General features: G+C 44.1%; 1 protein-coding gene across 1 annotated transcript in view; it reads left to right on the top strand.

Annotated features, from left to right (window-relative positions):
- KMO (kynurenine 3-monooxygenase) overlaps window positions 1–17,768 on the top strand; it is a 142,402-nt gene extending 124,634 nt beyond the window's left edge. The window contains exons 11-15 of the mRNA XM_088481624.1: window positions 5,548–5,605; window positions 5,712–5,794; window positions 9,625–9,726; window positions 13,781–13,840; window positions 15,451–17,768. Coding sequence (XP_088337750.1) covers window positions 5,548–5,605; window positions 5,712–5,794; window positions 9,625–9,726; window positions 13,781–13,840; window positions 15,451–15,630 — 483 coding nt within the window. The 3' untranslated portion in view covers window positions 15,631–17,768. The remainder of the gene's footprint in view (window positions 1–5,547; window positions 5,606–5,711; window positions 5,795–9,624; window positions 9,727–13,780; window positions 13,841–15,450) is intronic.
- Window positions 17,769–20,346: the final 2,578 nt, after the last annotated feature.

Here is a 20,346-nt window from a genome sequence, read left to right as displayed (position 1 = left end):
CCATGACCTTTTCATCTCAAAAAACTTGCATCTCCTAGCCATTACTGAAACCTGGATTTCACCCTCTGACACCACCTCCCCTGCTGCTCTCTCCTCTGGGGGCCTCATCTTCTCTCATACCCCTCGGCCTGGGGGTCACCATTGTGGTGGGGTAGGGGTCCTTCTATCCCCTGGCACCTCCAACTACTACCCTCTGAACCATCTCTTACTTTCTCTACATTTGAGGTTCATGCTATAGGCCTCTTCCAACCAGTTCACCTTAGAGTAGCTGTTATTTACCGTCCCCCTGGCCCTCCTTCCAAATTCATTGACAGCTTCACTTCCTCACTTTCCTCTGACCTTCCCTCTCTTATCCTAGGTGACTTCAATATTCCTGATGATAGCCCCACAGAAGCGTCTGCCTCCAAACTCCTTACTGTCACGTCTTCATTTGGTCTCTCCCAATGGACCTCCTCACCCTCCCATGTGAGTGGGCATTCGCTTGCCCTGGTCTTCACTCACCGTTGTGATATTTCTGATTACTCCAATTCCCCATTCCCCCTCTCTGACCATCACCTTCTCTCTTTTAACCTAGCCCTCTCTCCTTCCCTTCCTCTACCTCCTAAGGCCACCATCACTAAGCGTAACATTGACGCTATTGATACCATTTATTTTTCTTCCCAGCTAGACGCACTTCTCTCCCCTATCCTGTCTCTCTCCTGCCCTGAACAAGCCATTTCTCTGTACAATACCTCCCTTACTTCTGCTCTGGACTCTGTTGCTCCGGTGATCACTATTCACCCTCGCAGATTTACACCTCAACCTTGGCATTCCAAATGCACCAGATACCTGCAAAAGTGTTCAAACTGCCGAGCGACAGTGGAGAAGATCACGCTCTAGGGCTGATTTTCTCCATTTCAAATTTATGCTCTCATCATACAGTGCTGCCCTTTCCCTCTCTAAACAGTCATATTTCAAGCACCTCATTTACTCTCAGTCCTCAAATCCCCAATGTCTCTTCACCACCTTCAACTCCCTCCTCCGCCCACCCCCTCACCTCCCCTCCTCGCTCTCAGCCCTTGACTTTGCTACCTACTTTACATCTAAAATTAATTCCATACGTCAGGACATCATATCCCACCAGTCCCCCTGCTATCCACCTCCTCTCTTCCCAGATCACCCCTTCCATTTTACCAACTCTAACTTTCTTCTCCCCTGTATCTGGAGAGGAAGTCATGTCCCTCATCCAGTCTTCCCCCCCCCTTCCACCTCCCCCTTGACCCTATCCCTTCATGTCTCCTCCGCTACCTCTCCTTCTGCCTGCTCCCATCTTGCCCACCTCCTTAATCTCTCCCTATCATCAGGCACTGTCCCGTCTGCATTCAAACATGCCCTTGCCTCCCCCATACTAAAAAAACCTACCCTTGATCCTAACACTCTCTCCAACTACCGACCCATCTCTCTCCTCCTTTTTGCCTCCAAGCTTCTTGAGCGTGTTGTTTACAAGCGCCTTACCACCTTTTTTTCCTCTCACTCCCTCCTTGACCCTTTTCAGTCTGGCTTCCTTTCTCTCAACTCCACTGAAACTGCCCTCACTAAAGTCAGCAATGACCTCCTTGCTGCTAAATCCAAGGGCCACTACTCTCTGCTCATTCTCCTTGACCTTTCTGCTGCTTTCGACACTGTGGACCACCCTCTCCTTCTGCAAATCCTTCACTCCCTTGGTCTATGTGACACTGCCCTCTCTTGGCTATCCTCCTACCTCTCTGACCGATCCTTCTCTGTCTACTCTCATGGCTCCTCTCCTCCCCCACAGCCTCTTGCAGTAGGTGTTCCCCAAGGTTCTGTTCTTGGACCTCTCCTTTTCTCACTCTATACATCCTCATTAGGTGAACTCATCAGCTCTTTTGACCTCCAATATCATCTCTATGCTGATGATACTCAGATCTACCTTTCCTCCCCTGACCTCTCTCCCTCTCTCCTCACTCATGTCTCCAACTGTCTCTCGGCCTACTCTTCCTGGATGTCCCAGCGATTTCTTAAACTTAATATGTCTAAGACTGAGCTAATCATCTTCCCTCCCCCCTGCATAACCACACTTCCCACAATTTCCTTATCAATTGATGGCACAACTATCTCCTCTAGCCCCAAAGTGCGCTGTCTTGGAGTTATCCTGTACTCCTCCCTCTCCCTCAAACCACATATCCAGAATCTCTCACAGTCCTGTCATTTTCATCTTAAAAATATTTTCAAGATTAGACCCTTTCTCACCCAGGATGCCACTAAAACCCTCATTCACTCATTGGTCATCTCCAGATTGAACTACTGTAACCTCCTCCTATCTGGCCTCCCCAAATCCCTTCTCTCCCCTCCAGTCTGTCCTCAATGCTGCTGCTCGGCTCATCTTCCTCTCAAAACGCTCTGCATCTGCCTCCCCTCTCCTACAAGCTCTCCACTGGCTCCCCTTCCCTTTTAGAACCCAATTTAAGGTTCTCACACTCACTTACAAAGCCCTCAGCCATTCCTCTCCCATTTACATCTCTGATCTCCACTCCCTTCGTTCAACAAATGCACGCCGCCTCTCATGCCAATTGATTACTTCCTCCCACTCCCGCCTCCAAGATTTTATCCGCGCTGCTCCCCACCTTTGGAACTCTCTCCCGCTTCCCATCAGACTGTCCACCTCTCTTCAAACCTTCAAACGGGCTCTCAAGACCCACTATTTCATCAAAGCCTTTCAGCTCTCATCTTAACTTGCTGCTACATACTCCTCTCTCCCTGCCTACCCCATCTGTTTCACCCCTGTCTGTCTGTCCCTCCCCCCTAGAATGTAAGATCCGATGAGCAGGGCCCTCCACCCTCTTCTACTTCTCCTTACTCTACCTTCATCTACTTCTTACTCTCTACCAGGGCACCTAACCCTTGCTTGCTTTGCATTGTTGCTTATCTGGGTGTTATGGTCGCGAATGTAGCAATGTATATTATCCATGCCCTGTAATGTATTGTATTGTACTGTAAGTCACTGTAAATCTATTTATGTACTTTGTAAGGCGCTGCGGAACACTTGTGGCGCCATATAAATAAACGATAATAATAATAATGCTGTTGATGCCAAATAGTGACACTACCCTCTGCATGTCAGAGATTTTTCCAGTACCCGCAGATTCTTAGCTGACAGGAGTTTGAACCTAGTGTGATCTTCTGCTGCTATAGCCTATCTACTTCAAGGATAGATATGCTTTACATTTAGACAGGGCCAGTGCTAGGGTGCTCAACACCACCTTGCAAAAAAATGAATATGTGCCCTCCTACAAACATGGAACTAGGGATGGACATCGATGGTCAACATTTGCCGACCATCAATGTTAATGTTTTCACCATTTGATGGCAGCATTCTGATGTTTGCTGCCATCGAATGGTAATATTTCAATGGTGTTCCGATGGTGGCTTCTTTTCTTTAAATACTAAAAGCTATGCCTCCCATGGCTGCTGGGTCTCCATGGCTCATGGAGGCTGTCTCTCACTGCCTCAGACATGATCCTCAGTCCCTCCCCTCTCTGCTAGCTCTGATTGGCTCTCTCATACAGTGAGTGCCAATCAGTGTTCAGCCCTGGTTCTGCAGCAGCCACTCACAAACACACACACATATCCAGACTCCCAGTGTCAGCCGTGTTTAGATATTTGCATTAGTGAGCAGTTGTACAGGTATATTGAATATATATTATAGCTATAGACAGAGACAGGGCAGTGTTTTCCAAACCTGATCTTCATCTCCCACTCACAATCCACATATTAGGGATATCCCTGCTTCAACACAAGTGGGTAAATCAAACTGACTGAGGTAATTTAATTAAGCCACCTGTGCTCATGCATGATTATCCTTAGTACCATAACTGTAAATAGGCCATTAGAAATGGGCTTGGGAAATACAGACACAGGGGGTGCATCTACTTGATCTTGTGCTTTATATTTATATTATTATTTCATGTCCCCATCCAATAGCACCTCCTTGTTTGTCACCTCTTATTCTCTTCTAAATCCACCATGTCTATTCTGAGTTCTTCCATTTACATTGTCTTCTTAAAAGGCTAATGCTCCCAGAAGAGAATGAGCTGAAGGCACTCTCAGTGATTTGTTCACTACATTCTATAACCACCAGATATTTGGGATCTGTAATGTATGGCCATCAGAGATTTGGTGACTACAATGCTGTTTATAGACTATAGAGCTCATTAGAATGTTTCTATATTGTATATCAATCACCAGAAATGTCTCTAATATTTATATATAGACAGTTCTCCATATTATATTTATTGGTCACTGGAATACTCTCTGTGTAATACTGCAGATGTGTATACAATATGTTGTCAAAATTACTTATTAGACAAGTTAGATTCAGTGGCCTAACTAGAGGGGTCGGCTGGGGCACTTGCCTGGGCGCCGGCACACAGGCAGCCGGCGGTGTGTGTGCGTGGGTGTGTTTTGGGCATGCGGTAGCGTGGTCCAGGACAGTGGGTTCAGTCAGTGTAGTACACAGTAAAACGATTGTACTGCCCGACGGCAGTGTGTCTGTCTGTCTGTCTGCTAAAACAGACTCTCATTGGCTGCTGCACCCACTCATGAGCTCCGCCTTCTGGCTACCACAGTGAGTGATGGGAGAGACGCCATGACATCTCTCCCATAGTGCTGAGCGGGAGGACAGAGGAGCAGACAGCGGCAGGAGCGAGGAGCAAGTATTGTGTTTTTTTTTGTGTCTTTGTGCTATATATGTAAGGGGCACCGCATAGGGGGGACCACTACCAGGGGCACTGCATAGGGGGGACCACTACTGAGGGCACTGTATAAGGGGCACTACAGGGGGTAATGCATAGGGGGAACCACTACTGTATAATGGGCACTGCATAGGGGGGACCACTACTGGGAGCACTGTATAAAGGGCACTACTGGGAGCACTGCATAGGGGGGACCATTACTGGGAGCACTGTATAAGGGGCACTGCCTAGGGGGGACCACTACTGGGGCACTGCATAGGGGAGAGGCCACTACTGGGGGCACTACTGGGAGCACTGCATAGGGTGGACCACTACTGGGGGCACGTCATAGAGGGGACCACTACTGTGAGCACGCCATAGAGGGGACCACTACTGGGAGCACTGCATAGGGGGGCTACTACTGGGGGCACTGGATAGGGAGGGGGCACTACTGGGGAACATTGCATAAGGGGCACTACTACAGTGGGCATTACAAGAGGAACACTACTACTGGGGGCATTAAGGTGGATATGGGAATATTCCCAGAGTGACGAGAAACTGTCATGTTCACACCACCCCATTTTTCAGTGGCCACGTCCCTTGTGGCATGTGGCCATGTCCATTTTTTCGTTGCGTGTACATACTTTGCGTTTTTTAACTTGCCCTGGGCTACAAATACCCTAGTTACGCCACTGGTTAGATTTAACTTATTTTAAACTGGATTTTTTCTTTCCTACAGCAAGATTAGAAAGTTCCATACACAGGGCATAATGCAAATTTATATTTAATATTATTCATTTGTAGCCTTTTATTCCAGGGTTTTGAAGATTGTCTTGTATTTTCTGAAATAATGGAACAATACAAGAATGATTTCAGTAAGTAGTATTATAATACATACTGTTTGGAACCATCTGCTCAAATGTCCAACATTTGTATTACTTCACCATTATAAAAATAATAACATAAAACTTACTCTTCCAGCAATCTGCATCCCTGAGTTTTCCAGACTTAGGGTACCTGATGCACATGCAATTTCAGATCTGGCTATGTACAATTACAAAGAGGTAAATTGCCACCTATTTTCCATTAATATTCTCATGCTTTACTTTTATAATCTGTGCAACTAGATTAAACTACACAATTTAGGGGAGATGTATCAAGCCTTGGATTGTGGAGAAGTTACCCAAAGCAACCAATCAGCTTCTAACTGTCCTTTATTGACTGTGCTACAGTAGATTAAAAAAATAGTTAGAAGCTGATTGGCTGCCTTCAGCAACGTTTTAACTTTATCTCTCACCAAAGCTTGATACACCTCCCTCTGTGTATTTTATGATATCAGTGATAATGTGTTGTTGCTCAGAGAAACAAATCAAATTCTAAACAGAAAATGTTATAAATTGAATAAAGTGCAGTTTTGTAACATAGCTTTTGGGGTATATCTACTAAAGTGAGAGTTTTTAGAAGTGGAGATGTTGCCCATAGTAACCAGAGTCTAGCTATTATCTTCTAGAAGGTGCTAGTTAAATGGTAAGTAAAATCTGATTGGTTGCTATGGGCAACATCTCCACTTCTAAAAACTCTCACTTTAGTAAATATACCCCAATGACTTTGTTGTGCAGTTTGTAAACAAAGAGATTTACTAAAGGCCAAACCACACATTAAAAGTAAGGCTTAAAACCATAATCCCATATTATTTTTTTACATGGAATTGATAGAGACCATTCCATGTATTTAAGCTGCTGTTTATGAAAATAATGACCATGTCCCCTCACCTAAGGACTAGGGTAGCATTTCTACATATACAGTATGTCCAACTCATTTTCGGAAGATCACATTTGCAGTAAAAGTGCATATGCAGAAGTATTTGTCTGTTGCATTTCTCTGTGCTTAGAGATGTGGAATGGCTGACGAAAGAAGTAGCCAGAGTAGAGGGAGGGGGTCCCCCACGCTTGTAGGGAGACGTTTCTGCTACATCCTTCATACAAGAGACAGGTTGGTGATAAAGATCATTAGTCCATTATTTGCACCAGGAAAAAAAATCTACTTGAACCCCCCCACCCCCCCCAAAAAAAATCAAACAGCTCTAGCACTGCCAGCCTAGCTCTGTATTGACAAATCAGTGGGCCAAAATTTGTGAGGTTATTGAAGAAGCCAATATCAAGTTTACATTATGCTTGCCAGGACTGGTGCCACCTAAACTGGCCAACACAGGGCATTATTCCTGTGATTACTTAACCTATATTTATGTGACTATATAGAACAATGCTTTGTGTTTCACCTATAATAAACCCTTTTCCCATAAAGTAGGGTTATTCAACATGGGGCTCTCCAGCTTTCCAGCATGCCCTGCCACAGTTTTAGCATGTCCTAATGGTAAAACTGGCAAGGCAAGATGGGATGTGTAGTTTCTCAGCAACTCCATAGAATGTTACTGTACAGCCATGGCCAAAAGTATTGAGAATGACAACTATTGGTTTTCACAAAGTCTGCTGCTTCAGTTTTTATGATGGCAATTTGCATATACTCCAGAATGTTATGAAGAGTGATCAGATGAATTGCAATTACTTGCAAAGTCCCTCTTTGCCACGACAATGAACTTAGGGCCCGATTCAGACCCGTTCGCTAGGCTGCGATCGCTCGAAGCTGGACGATTGTTGCAAAATGCACATGCGTATAAGTCGCTGTGCATGTGCGTGAACCAGTCATTGCAATCGGGAGACTATCACTCTCTGCATCTTGCCAGAGCGCTAGTTTGAGTGACAGAACGGAGCGTCTGTGGGTGGTGACTGGGGCAGGTCTGTGTAAACGGGGTGTGCTTGCATTAGCACAGGCGTGGCTGGTCGTTTTTACACCAACTTAATGGTGTGAATAATTAACACGTAGCATCAGCATACGCATCATGTCAGTGATTCTCTCGTTAACACAGGTGAGAGTGTTGACGAAGACAATACTGGAGATCACTTGAGTTAGATTAACAGACTGGAAGCTTTAAAAGGAGGGTGGAGCTTGAAATCATTGTTCTTCCTCTATTAACCATGGTTACCTGCAAGGAATCATGTGCAGTCATCATTGCTTTGCACAAAAAGGGCTGCACAGGCATGGATATTGGTACTAGTAAGATTGTACCTAAATCAACCATTTATCGGATCATCAAGAACTTCAAGGAGAGAGGTTCAATAGTTGTGAAGAAGGCTTCAGGGCGCCCAAGAACATCCAGCAAGCGCCAGGACCGTCTCCTAAAGTTAATTCAGCTGTGGGATTGGGGCACCACCAGTGCAGAGCTTGCTCAGGAATGGCAGCAGGCAAGTGTGAGTGCATCTTCACACAAAGTGAGGCGAAGCCTCTTCTCTCCAGGAAAAACATTAGGAACAGACTGATAATCTGCAAAAGGTACAGGGATTGGACTGCTGAGTACTGGGGTAAAGTTATTTTCTCTGATGATCCCCTTTCAGATTGTTTGTGGCATCTGGAAAAACGCTTGTCTGGAGAAGGAAAGGTGAGCGCTACCATCAGTCCTGTGTCATGCCAACAATAAAGCATCCTGAGACCATTCATGTGTGGGGCTGCTTCTCAGCCAAGGGAGTGGGCTCTCTTCCAATTTTGCTGAAGAACACCATGAATAAAGAATGGTACCAAAACATCATCCAAGAGCAACGTCTCCCAACCATCCAAGAACAGTTTGGTGATGAACAATGCCTTTTCCAGCATGAAGGAGCACCTTGCCATAAGGCAAAAGTGATAACGAAGTGGCTCTGGTAACAAAACATCGAAATTTTAGGTCCATGGCCAGGAAACTCCCCAGACCTTAATCCCATTGAAAACTTGTGGTCAATCCTCAAGAGACGGGTGGACAAACTAAACCCCACAAATTCTGACAACCTCCAAGCATTGATTAGGCAAGAATGGGTGGCCATCAGTCAGTATGTGACCCTGAAGTTGATTGACAGCATGCCAGGGCGAATTGAGGTTTTGAAAAAGGAAGGGTCAACACTGCAAATATTGACTCTTTGCATAAGCTTAATGTAATTGTCAATAAAAGCCTTTGACACTTATGAAATGCTTGTAATTTTACTTCAGTATACCATAGTAACATCTGACAAAAAGGACTAAAAATACTGAAGCAGCAAACTTTCTGAAAACCAATACTTGTGTCATTCTCAAAACTTTTGGCCATGGCTGTATGTGTTCACTGATACTCTTTTTTTCCCCAATGACTTAGGGCTCTATTTACTACAATCCACTTTTAAAATGCAGTTGTACTGTGATATTACCGAGTGAATTTGCATTGCAAATTCAGGCAATATCAAAATTAAAAATTCCTTCTAGGGACAGAGCTTGAGATAAAGGTCTGTTCCTGCGAATCCCCTCCGCAGCCTTATCACTTTATTTTTCGGAAAAAATACAGTGACTAGGTTCCGCGCGTGCGCCGACTGGCCGCCGCTAACCCTGCATCCTCACCGGTGTCCTGAGATACTTCCGGGTAGCTGGGCTCTCGCGAGATCGCGCATTTCTCCGGGCTCAGCAGGTATACGGCGGTGGCTCACCTCGGCATCTGCTGTGCAGGTTTCCCATCCCCCTTTTTCTCTAAGGCTAGAAGAAGAGCAATAACATGTCTGAAAGCTATAGCTGCCAACTTCAGATTGTCGCAAATCACTATATAAAGATACAGTGACAAAGCTTCTAAATCAGACTCCAATTCCCACAGTGAGAGACAGACGGTTGCATCAGGAAATGAGTGGATGTGGCTAAAAACTGGAAAGTAGCACGGATAAGGTGATCAACTAAATAAAATACAGCAAGAATAGACAGAAGTTTCATTTCTTTTTTAATATTTTACATTAACACATTAAAATAAAATATGTTTCCACTAAACTGTTGGTTCCTTTTATGACAGATGCGGTCTCATGTCAACTCTAAATGGTTTCTATTTCGAAAATACATCGACAACTTTCTTAACATACTCATGCCATCTACTTTCATTCCACTTTATTCAATGGTAAGAGAATTAATTATTATTCCTATTCTATGTTGTAATAATACCAAACACTCATTAATCTGCTGGACAATGTAATTGTAATTTTTTTAAAGAGGAAATCATTCATCCACGGGCACCCTGTTTGGGTGCCAGACTACAGATAGACAGTAAAAAGGTAGACAATGTCTAGACAGACACCAGATGTTAAACGGTCAATAGGTCGACTGGGACAAAAGGTCGACACACTAAAGTGTTAGGTCGACGGGTACAAATGGTCGACAGGGTCAAAAGGTCTACATGAAAATGGTTGACACAAAAATGGTCGACACGTGATATATATATATTTTTTTCATTATGGTTAGGCACGTACCGGAGGATTAGAGTCAGACAGCAACCCCGATGGTTAGGGTTTGGCATCAAGGGGAGGGTTAGGGTGAAGATTAGGGTAAAAAAAGAAAGAAAATGTGTCGACCATTTTTATGTCGACCGTTTGACCCTGATGACTATTTGTACCTGTCGACCTTCTTAATTGTTGATCTTTAGTGTGTCGACCTTTTATCCCTGTCAACCTATCGACTGTCTGCCATCTGGTGTCTATCTACACATTGTCTACCTTTTTAACTGTCTATCTCTTGATCCACACCCACCCTGTTTTCCCCTCTTAAATACCTGTGAGTTGCTTCCCTGTAACAACCTCCACTAGAAGCCACTAGAACACTCAGGTGGAGTTTCAAAAATAGAAGAGAATAATATGAGGCTCCATGAGTGCTTAACAAGTAATGAGCCTTATACCTTCTATAGTCATAGGCAGTGTCCAATATGCAATGTATTCACTGTCCAGGGGCGCCGAGAGGTGGGGAGAGTGGGCAGAGCTGGATTAAGGCTTTGGGGAGCCCAGGGCACTTAAGACTGGGGAGCCCTAGAGGGAAACATTTGGGAAATGGGGATCAAGTCCTTGTGTGCAAGCCACGGACACGCTAATGAAAATGGGGTATGGCCACATAGCACATCCACGATGCTTCTGAGAAAGGGCACTTACCCCCTGTGCTGCCCCCTTAATCCGGCTCTGGGAATGGGTAATAAATACCCGGGCTTGTTGGAGGGCCCCAGGTCAGACACTGCCCCTTCCTTCCTCTTATCTGTCAGCAGCCCAGCACACGCTGCTGTGTGCTGGGCTGCAGTGGGAGCAGAAAGACTGCTCGTTGTTTCTGAGCAGCAGCAACAGTCATCTTCCTGGTATTTTTTTCCTAAGGGGGCGTGGTCAAGTCTCCCACAAAGAGGTCACGCCCCCATCAGTACCCCGGCCTATGGCGGGTTACATCCATCCTACCTAGCCATGCACTGCTGATCCTGTATTATTTATTTTTATTTTGAAATAATAAAAACTGAAAATAATAAAGCTCACAATGCTACGTTGGTGGACAGTTAAAGAGATGGATAAATATTTTCCCAAAGTGGATAATTTCCCTTTTATGACTTACATAGTTTGTGAAGTATTATTTACAAAGCATACACATATTCCAGAGTGATATATAATGAGAAACCTTGCATGGATTGTTTGCATAAAACAAAAAATAATGAGGGCCCTGTTAAAAAAAGTAGTGTAACATTCAGTGTACTGTACATTGCATAATGTTTAATAATACGTATGTTTCATACAAATAAGATTCAGTACTGGGGTGAGATTTGTAAATTCCTCTCCTCATCCAGCATTGCATAAGTGAACTACAGTACATCCTGCTCACATAAACAGAAAGAACATACAAATTCCATACAGAGATTAGGCTGATTCTAACCAGTGACCCCCACAATATTACAGTTGTTAAGAACCAGAGACATGCGCCGACCCCCGTGTTTTGGTTCTAATTCGTAGTTGCGTTTTGATTTTGCCAAAACTGCCCTCACATGTTTTGGTTCTGTTTTTCTTTAAAAAATTTAGAAAAACAGCTAAAATCACATAATTTGGACCTGTTTTTGTTCCTACAGTATTATTAACCTCAATAACATTAATTTTCAGTCATTTTTGACCACCTCACAGCCTGTTTGCACAGTGTGCCCCCCTCCCCACCTAAAAGCTCAACCAACACCAAGCTTTTTTTGAGCCAGTCCTGGTTGTGAAATACGGGAGAAATAAAACGCAGGGGTTCTTCGTATATTACACAACCAGCACCGGGCTCCTGAGACGATTTTCGTTGTGAAAATACAGGGGAAAAATAACAAAGGTCTCCCCCATATTTACACAATCAGCACCGGGCTCCTGAGCCAGTCCTGACTGTAAAAATATCAGGGGGAAAATGATGTAGAGCTCCCATATTTTACACAACCATCACCGGTCTCTTTCTAGCAGGGATGTAATGCCACAGCCAGTGGACACGCTTATATTGGTACTCCCGGCCCAAGCATTCAGCATCCCAAACTAGTTAGCTGAGACCGGGGACCCCCCCCCCCCAATAAAGGCTGATAGCCCAGGGCTATGCTCGGCACCCCTGGTGGTAGTAGGTGCCAAGTTCATGGCATAAAAGATAGAAAAAATACTATTGTCTCTTAAAAGGGGACTATGGGTCCCAGCAAGCCTGCCCCACTTGCCGGTACTTGGGGAACCACAATTACCAGTATGCGGGGCATTAAGGGCCCACTGGTGCCTGTAGTTCCCCTGTAAAAGAAATAGTCAAAAAAAGACAGGGCACACACATCGAACATTGTATTATTTTATTACACATTCACACACTCACTCACAACAATACACAACAGTACCTTCACTCCTTGTAGCAATTCTGTCCTCTTGTCCATGATCGCTATAATGAAAAAAATCTATGCTCACCTAACCCTTGTCATGTCCTCTTTGGTCCATGTAGGCATCCAGAGTCTTCTTAAAAAATAAATAAAAAAAAACGCAAATTGCGGAGCCCATGGACATAGTTGCTAACCTTCAGAATCGCCCATTGAGAACAATAGGGAGAGTGTTCATTGGCTGAGAGTGCCAGGGGATCGGCTCTCTCAGCCAATGTTTTCAATGGGAGATTCTTCCGGCAAGTGGGGCAAGCTTGCTGGGACCTTTAGTCCTGCTGTAAGAAACAATAGTTTTTTTCTAACTTTTATACCATGAACTCTGCACCCACCGCCACCAGGGGCGAGGGATCCCCAGCCTCGGCTGACTAGTGAGGGATGCTGAATGCTACGGCCGGAAGTACCAATATAAGCGTGTCCCTGGATGTGGCATTATATGAGGGACCCCTATGTAATTCTTCCCCCATATTTTCACTGGGCCGGCTCAGGAGCACGGTGCTGGCTGTGTAAAATACGTGGGACCTCTACGTAATATTTCCCCTGTATTTTCACAACCAGGACTGGCTCAGGAGCTCAGTGCTGGTTGTGTAATATACAGGGGACCGCTATGTTTTTTTTCCATCTTATTTTCACAACAAGAACCGGCTCAAGCAAGCCCGGTGCTGGTTGAGCTTTGAGAGTGGGGGACCCCATGCCGTTTTTTTGTTTGTTTATCTTTTTTCTTTACACTTGTCTGATCCAACCAGTGACTGCTACCATGGTAACAGGTCGCTGGGTGGCTGAGAATGGCAGTCACTCAGCCAGTGCTTCCCGATGGACCCATTGTAGTCAGGAATGGGCAGTCAAGGGAGGCAGGTGAGGCAGAGCCTCCGCTGTCATACTCCCTCCCCTACACCCTGTCATGCTCCAGGGTTTTGATATAAAAACTGAGTTTTTCTACATGTGTGACTCCCCAGCCATTGACCTCAATGCACGTCACTAATTGAAGTCTATTGGGACGCATTGATTGGCTGAGAGAAAGGCATTCTCAGCCAACCAGCAGCCTGTTACCAAGATAGTGGCCGCTGGCTGGATCCGACAGTCTGCATTCCGGATCCAAAACACGGGAGATCCAACATTGTGAGGATGGTGCTTTTCCCTGTATTTGGATCCGGAGCAGGCAAGAAGATACGTACGGGGACCCATATCTACTCAGAACAGGTAAGTTCGGGCGGTCTGGTTTCCAGGAAACTTTTAAAACTGTAGGAATAAATTGCAAAGTAATGTCTTCATTTGTTATATTTTTAAGGTAACTTTTACTAGAATACGATACCATGAAGTTATCCTGCGCTGGAAGTGGCAAAGTAAGGTAAATATCTCTAGTGCTATTTTTTATCATCTAATGGTGCGTACACACTTGCCGATATTTTGGACAACTGAACGATAATGATATCGTTCAGTTTGTGCGCAAAAACGATCAACGATAACGACCAGCGATGCACGCTCCCGCTGGTCGTGGTCTTTGTCGTTCATCGCCCGAACCATGCAGGCCAACCTGACGATATTGTCAGGTTATTGCATGTTCGGGAATGAGGGAGGGAGCCCGGCACTGAACAATATCGTTCATGATATTGTTCAGTGTTTGTGCTCAGTGTCGTTAACGACACTGAGCACACCCCTGCCGGGGACACACTAGACAATGTTGCTCATAGAGCGAATCATTTAGTGTGTATGCTCCTTAAATTAATTAATTAGGTTACAATATGAGTTTGTTATGGTACACATACAAAGAGAAACATATAAATTGCTAGTATTGCATATTTTTTCCTCTTCCTCTGTCACGACTATATTTGTGATTTTGGCTATCTACCATAGAAGGTTTGCCAGCAATGGTCGATGGTTTTGCCATTGATGGCAGAGATCTAATGGTTCTCCACCATGGCAGAGAGCCCGGCGATGTATATTTTCTATATTAACTATGAGCCATGCAGAGAATCATTGGAATATGCAAATATGTTATCTAACCAATAACATTCTAATTTTTTTACCTCAGAAAAATACTATATGGCCTCTTTAAAGCAAGTAATGCCTAGTCCATCCCATGGTACTTGTTTTAAATTAATATGGCCAGCAAGAAAAATAGTTGTTTTTTATTTGGGTATATTAGTACTGTAGGCTCATTCTTCCACCTTGGACCAAGTATTCAAGAAGAAAGAAAGCATCCTATATGGTGCACTCAGAACCAACCTATTCTAAAACTTATACTTTTGAATACTTTGTCCATGTTATATAGCATCAAGGTAGCACCCTCACAAAATTGATAAGACTAATAAAGATAATTGTATTGGAGGAAAATTATTCCCCATATATATGAAGATGATTGTTATTATGAGGTTTTGAACCTAAAAGTAATATAAGAAAATATAACATATTACATATTACGAATCCAGTTTTCTGGATACTGGTGCGGGACTTTTCCACAACAAGTTTCATTCTTCCACCTTGCCCGCACTCAGCAAGGCATCAGCCGCATCACCCTAATCTGCCCATCAGAAGATTCTCTTTTTTTTACATCGCAGACTGTGCAGTTTGGCCACAACTCCATGTGCTTCCCCATAAAAACAACAGTGAATATAATTTGTGCTGCACTTTTTCATTTTCTTTCCTTTGGATCACACAATTTTTTTTATCTGGATCAATAAACACGCAAAGGCATTTTTGTAGATATACAATTTCATTGCACTTTGGAACATGAGCCAATCAGTGAGCTAGGTGAAACAAGTTTCAGAGCTAGGCCCTTTATTTTATACTGTGCTGTCCAGTTGTGAAAGGACACTGGAAAATGCTACATTAGAATTAACTAAACATTGTGGATTAAAAATTATTCCAAAAATTTAATGATATGTATTAAAATTGTAGTAGTCTAGCAAGACACATTTATACCATTAACAATTATATCTATTTTGTCTTTTTGCACAGGTTATAAATGCAGGGCTTATTGTATCTGGTGTCACTTTAACATGCAGCGGTGCCTATCTGCTAATGAAGTACCTACCTTCTGTGATTAAGAAGGAGCATTTTACTGGACTGCCAGTATACTGGTCAAGCCTTCAGTACTTTTCATTGCCAAAACTTGACATTATTAAAAGTTCTTCATGAGAGAGGCACAGTTCAAAAATCAGAAATACCACAGCCAACAGTATTTTCATTATCATTATGAAGTCCTTGACGATAGTAATATTGCTGAGTTATGTATCAGTCACATGTAATATGCAAGGCATATATTTTATTACATGCTGTTATTAAATCCATTTGTTTAAAAGTTATACATACAAAGGCAATACATTTATAATAAATATGGTCCGATTTTAACAATATACAGTATGCTTAAGATTTTGAAGTCCTGCTGCTTATAAGACAGACTGGTGACCAACCTGCTAAACAGCACAACATCTTCTCCTCAAGCTACTGTGCAGATTTATTTGTCTTGTACTTTAATGCCAAAGTCTGATTTATCTGCCCATTTCACTGGTCTGGATTGAAATATAGACAGTAAAAAAGTCGACAATGTCTAGTTAGACACCAGAGGCCAGATGTAATAGGGTGAGAGTTTAGAAAATGTGAGAGTTCAGCAGTGCCTAACCCTAAACGTAGGGGGAAGTGCCTAACCCTAACCCACCCTCCTAGTGCCTAACCCTAAACATCAGGGTAAGTGCCTAACCCTAACCCTCCGAAAAGTGCCTAACCCACCTCCTAGTGCCTAACCCTAAACGTAGGGGTAAGTGCCTAACCCTAACCCACCCTCCTAGTACCTAACCCTAAACATCAGGGTAAGTGCCTAACCCTAACCCTCCGATAAGTGCCTAACCCACCTCCTAGTGCCTACTAAATGCCGGGGTAAGTGCCTAACCCTAATCGTCGGGGTAAGTGCCTAACCCTAACCCTCCGATAAGTGCCTAACCCACCTCCTAGTGCCTAACCCTAAACGTCGGGGTAAGTGCCTAACCCTAAACGTCGGGGTAAGTGCCTAACCCTAACCCTCCGATAAGTGCCTAACCCACCTCCTAGTGCCTAACCCTAAACGTCGGGGTAAGTGCCTAACCCTAAACGTCGGGGTAAGTGCCTAACCCTAAACGTCGGGGTAAGTGCCTAACCCTAAACGTCGGGGTAAGTGCCTAACCCTAACCCTCCGATAAGTGCCTAACCCACCTCCTAGTGCCTAACCCTAAACGTCGGGGTAAGTGCCTAACCCTAAACGTCGGGGTAAGTGCCTAACCCTAACCCTCCGATAAGTGCCTAAACCTAAAAAAATTGTCGACTATTTTTGTGGTGACCTTTTGACTTTGTTGACCTTTTGAATATCTAATATATGGTGTCTATCTAGACTGTATCAACCTTTTTACTGTCGAGCTATAGACCCAAATTCACACAGTCCCCCTATGTAAATACCTCAAGCAAGCAAAACTCATACACCTATATAATCAGGACATCCATATACTGGGCCTGATTCATTACAGATCGCAACTGCGTACGCATGTGTATGCATCACAGTGTGTGAGTTTGTATCTGCGTAGGTGAATGCAGAGTGATTGCAATACTAAGCCATCGCAGACAGAGGGATGAGACGTCAGTGTTTGGGGGTGGTGACAGGGGAGTGGTGGGAGAAACGCAGGCGTGCCTGTCTGTTTGAGCGCCGTTGCATGGGCGTGCATAAATTAGCCATTGAGACGGCATACGTAGCTCGAGTAATCACTGCGTGCGACGAGGTTAACAATTTCTGAGTAAGGTCAGACCTGCTGTAATTGCGCATGAGGGGCCGATGTTACTCGATGTTCCCGATGTATACGCAGGACTGCAAGGTATTACGGATGTGTGAAAGCGGTAGTGGGCGTCTCTATGCTGGCTTTGGGCATCTCTATACTGGCTTTGCGATTGCAGTCATTAGCATATTTTCGCAGCAGACCTATGTGCGTAATAGTGGCTGCGATTGCAATAGCATTCCGTAATGAATCAGGCCCACTACAGTATGTGCAATCTGTGATTTGTATTTCATGGCTTTCTATGTGGTATGATAAGTCTATGTAAGGTACTAAGCTGAAAACGCTGCCTTTTTTTTTTTTTTTTTGTGAAGATATTTTTTTATGCCCATCTACAATATAAATTACTAGTGATCTAAAAGCTATTCTTTAATGCTATTGATTATCTTGTTTCTGAAAATGTATAGGTGTTGGGTGCCATAGGACAGTTTTGTATTGTCATATTTTCAGAAAATAATTAGCATTGGATTGCAACGTGTTTGAGGGGCTCTGGCAATCACGTTATATATACTGTATATTTAATTAAACAAATTATGGAAAAATATATTTTACTTGTGTTTCTTTATTTCTGACTATCTGATGTACTCAGTTTCACCTGGGTAGGCCACAGATATTTAATGTTTCCATTTCCATCTCACCACTCCAGTAACAAAGTTAGCGGCCGCTGATTGGCAGCAGCTCCTGACATTTCCCACGTGGGCTGGTGAGTCAGTCAGCAGCCGGGTAGCGATGTATGTGGTTATACACATACATCGCTAATGTCCATTTATGGTCCAGGTGTCGGTTTGTTTTTTTGCAAAGACCAGACCTTGGGATGCTACGGATACCAGCAGAAGGACTTAGGTAAGTATAGTTTTTTTTTTTTTTTTAACAGGTACTCCCATTGGATTTCTACTGGTCAAGGGGACAGAACATCTGGCAGCAGGTAAGTATGTGTGAGTATGGTAGGTGTATGTAATAAACTTGTACTTACTACGGTGTGTGTGTTGTGGTTTTTTAACAATTTTTTTTAACAGCGGGGGTATGGGTGCCGGCTGTCTGCTGGCACTTGTAGTTCCACAAGTGCCAAAGGGCAGGCACACTGGCACCTGTCGTTCCACAGTAAAAACAATAGTTTCTATTTTGTGACACCACCATGACCACCGCATCCACCGCTCCAGGGATGCGGGCAAGAGCCCCAGGCTTCAGACTAAGCCTGTGGTGCTCAGGAGAGGGGAACCCCTTTATTGGGGGGGTCCCCACTTCCCCTGAGATCCCCGGCTTGGGGTGATAATGCTTTGGCTGGGGAGACCCGGTAATGGGGTCCCCTGGCTGTGGCATTACACCCCGGACGGATTTGATTCCGGTGCTGGTTTTAAAAATAGGGGAACCCCAATTTTTAGAACCAGTACAGGCTCAGCAGCCCAGTGTTGGTTCATAATATACGGGGTAACCCTACTCGTTTTTTACCCCATATTTTTAGGAACCAGGTCTGGCTGAGCAAAAACTGTGCAGAATGGATTTCCATGGCCAAGCAGCTGCATGCAAGCCTCACATCACCAAGTCCAATGCCAAGCGTCGGATGGAGGGGTGTAAACCACACCAACACTGGACTGTGGAGTAGTGGAAATGTATTCTGTGTAAATAACGCTTCTCTATTTAGCAGTCAGATGGGCGAGTCTGGGTTTGGTGGATGCCGGGAAAATGTTACCTGCCTGACTGCATTGTGCCAACTGTGAAGTTTGGTGGAGAAGGGATAATGGTATGGGGATGTTTTTCATGGTTTGGGTTAGGCCCCTTAACTCCAGTGAAGGGCAATCTTAATGCTTCTGCATACCAAAGATATTTTGGACAATGCTATGCTTCCAACTTTGTGGCAACAATTTGGCAATTTTTCTATTTCAAAATGACTGTGCCCTAGTGCACAAAGCAAGGACTATAAAGACATGGTGTGGAGAAACGACTGGCCCGCACAGAGCCCTGACCTCAACCCCATCGAGCACCTTTGGGATGAACTGGAACAGAGATTGTGAGTCAGGCCTTCTCGTCCAACATCAGTGCCTGACCTCATAGATGCTCTACAGAATGAATGGGCACAAATTCCCACAGAAACACTCCAAAATCTTGTGGAAATCCTTCCAAGAAAAGTGTAAGCTGTTATAGCTGCAAAGGGGGGCCAACTCCATATTAAAGTATATGTATTTGAATACAATGTCATTACAGTCCCTGTTGGTATAATGGTCAGGCATCCAAATACTTTTGTACTTCCTGACGAAGGTGGCACGAAACAGCTGTCGGGACCAGTCAGGTTTTGAGCATGGCTCCCCGAGCCCTTTGGAAGCTACTCATTTTGGATATCATGTGCTGAGTATTGAAATATACCTTTTTACTATGGCTTGTTTTAACCCTGATGGTACTATTCATTAAAAAGCATTATTTTTTTCTAAATGGTGTGCCTGGACTTTGTCCTTATTGTACTTGCTGCTACAAATAATGTTTTCCTAGCACCCGAAATTTGGATTATTTGAAGTGATGTGTGCGACCTATTCTGTTGTGTGTGTGTGTGTGTATATATATATATATATATATATATATAAAATTAAAAATAAATAAGTATGTTTGTTTATTGGCGAATATCTTCCAGAGCTCTTAAGGTAAAGCTGCCAATTCTTACATAGTTATTTAGTAAAAAAAAGTATTAGACCACACAGCGACAAAGTGACAAATCTTCTATATAAAATTCATTGGTCTGTTTGCATGTTTGTTTGTCCAGTTAGGCATTTGGACACCCCTGCACCGATTGGGATGAACCCAACGCGACGTGGTCCAGTTGGATCCTGGCCAGGTTTTAATGGGGAGTTAGGGTCCCGGTTTCACCCCCCGTTGGTGTACGCTGGGCAGAACTTTACCCGGGGAGCCTTCCACTGGATGATTTGGATAAAAAAACACTTCACAGAGGGGTGCCAATTGGTCTAGGATGCCTAATGGAGTGGTTGGGGTCCCGTTCGGACGTCACGGCGGAGTGTGCCGGGAAGAACTTTGACCCAGGGAGAATTCTCTGAGCCTTCTACTGGATGAC

The sequence above is a fragment of the Taudactylus pleione genome, unplaced genomic scaffold (assembly GCF_031769625.1).
Source record: "Taudactylus pleione unplaced genomic scaffold, aTauple2 ptg000275l, whole genome shotgun sequence".
NCBI classification, from domain to species: domain Eukaryota; kingdom Metazoa; phylum Chordata; class Amphibia; order Anura; family Myobatrachidae; genus Taudactylus; species Taudactylus pleione.
The sequence above is the reverse complement of the archived record's forward strand: the minus strand, read 5'-3'. Positions and strand labels throughout refer to the sequence as shown.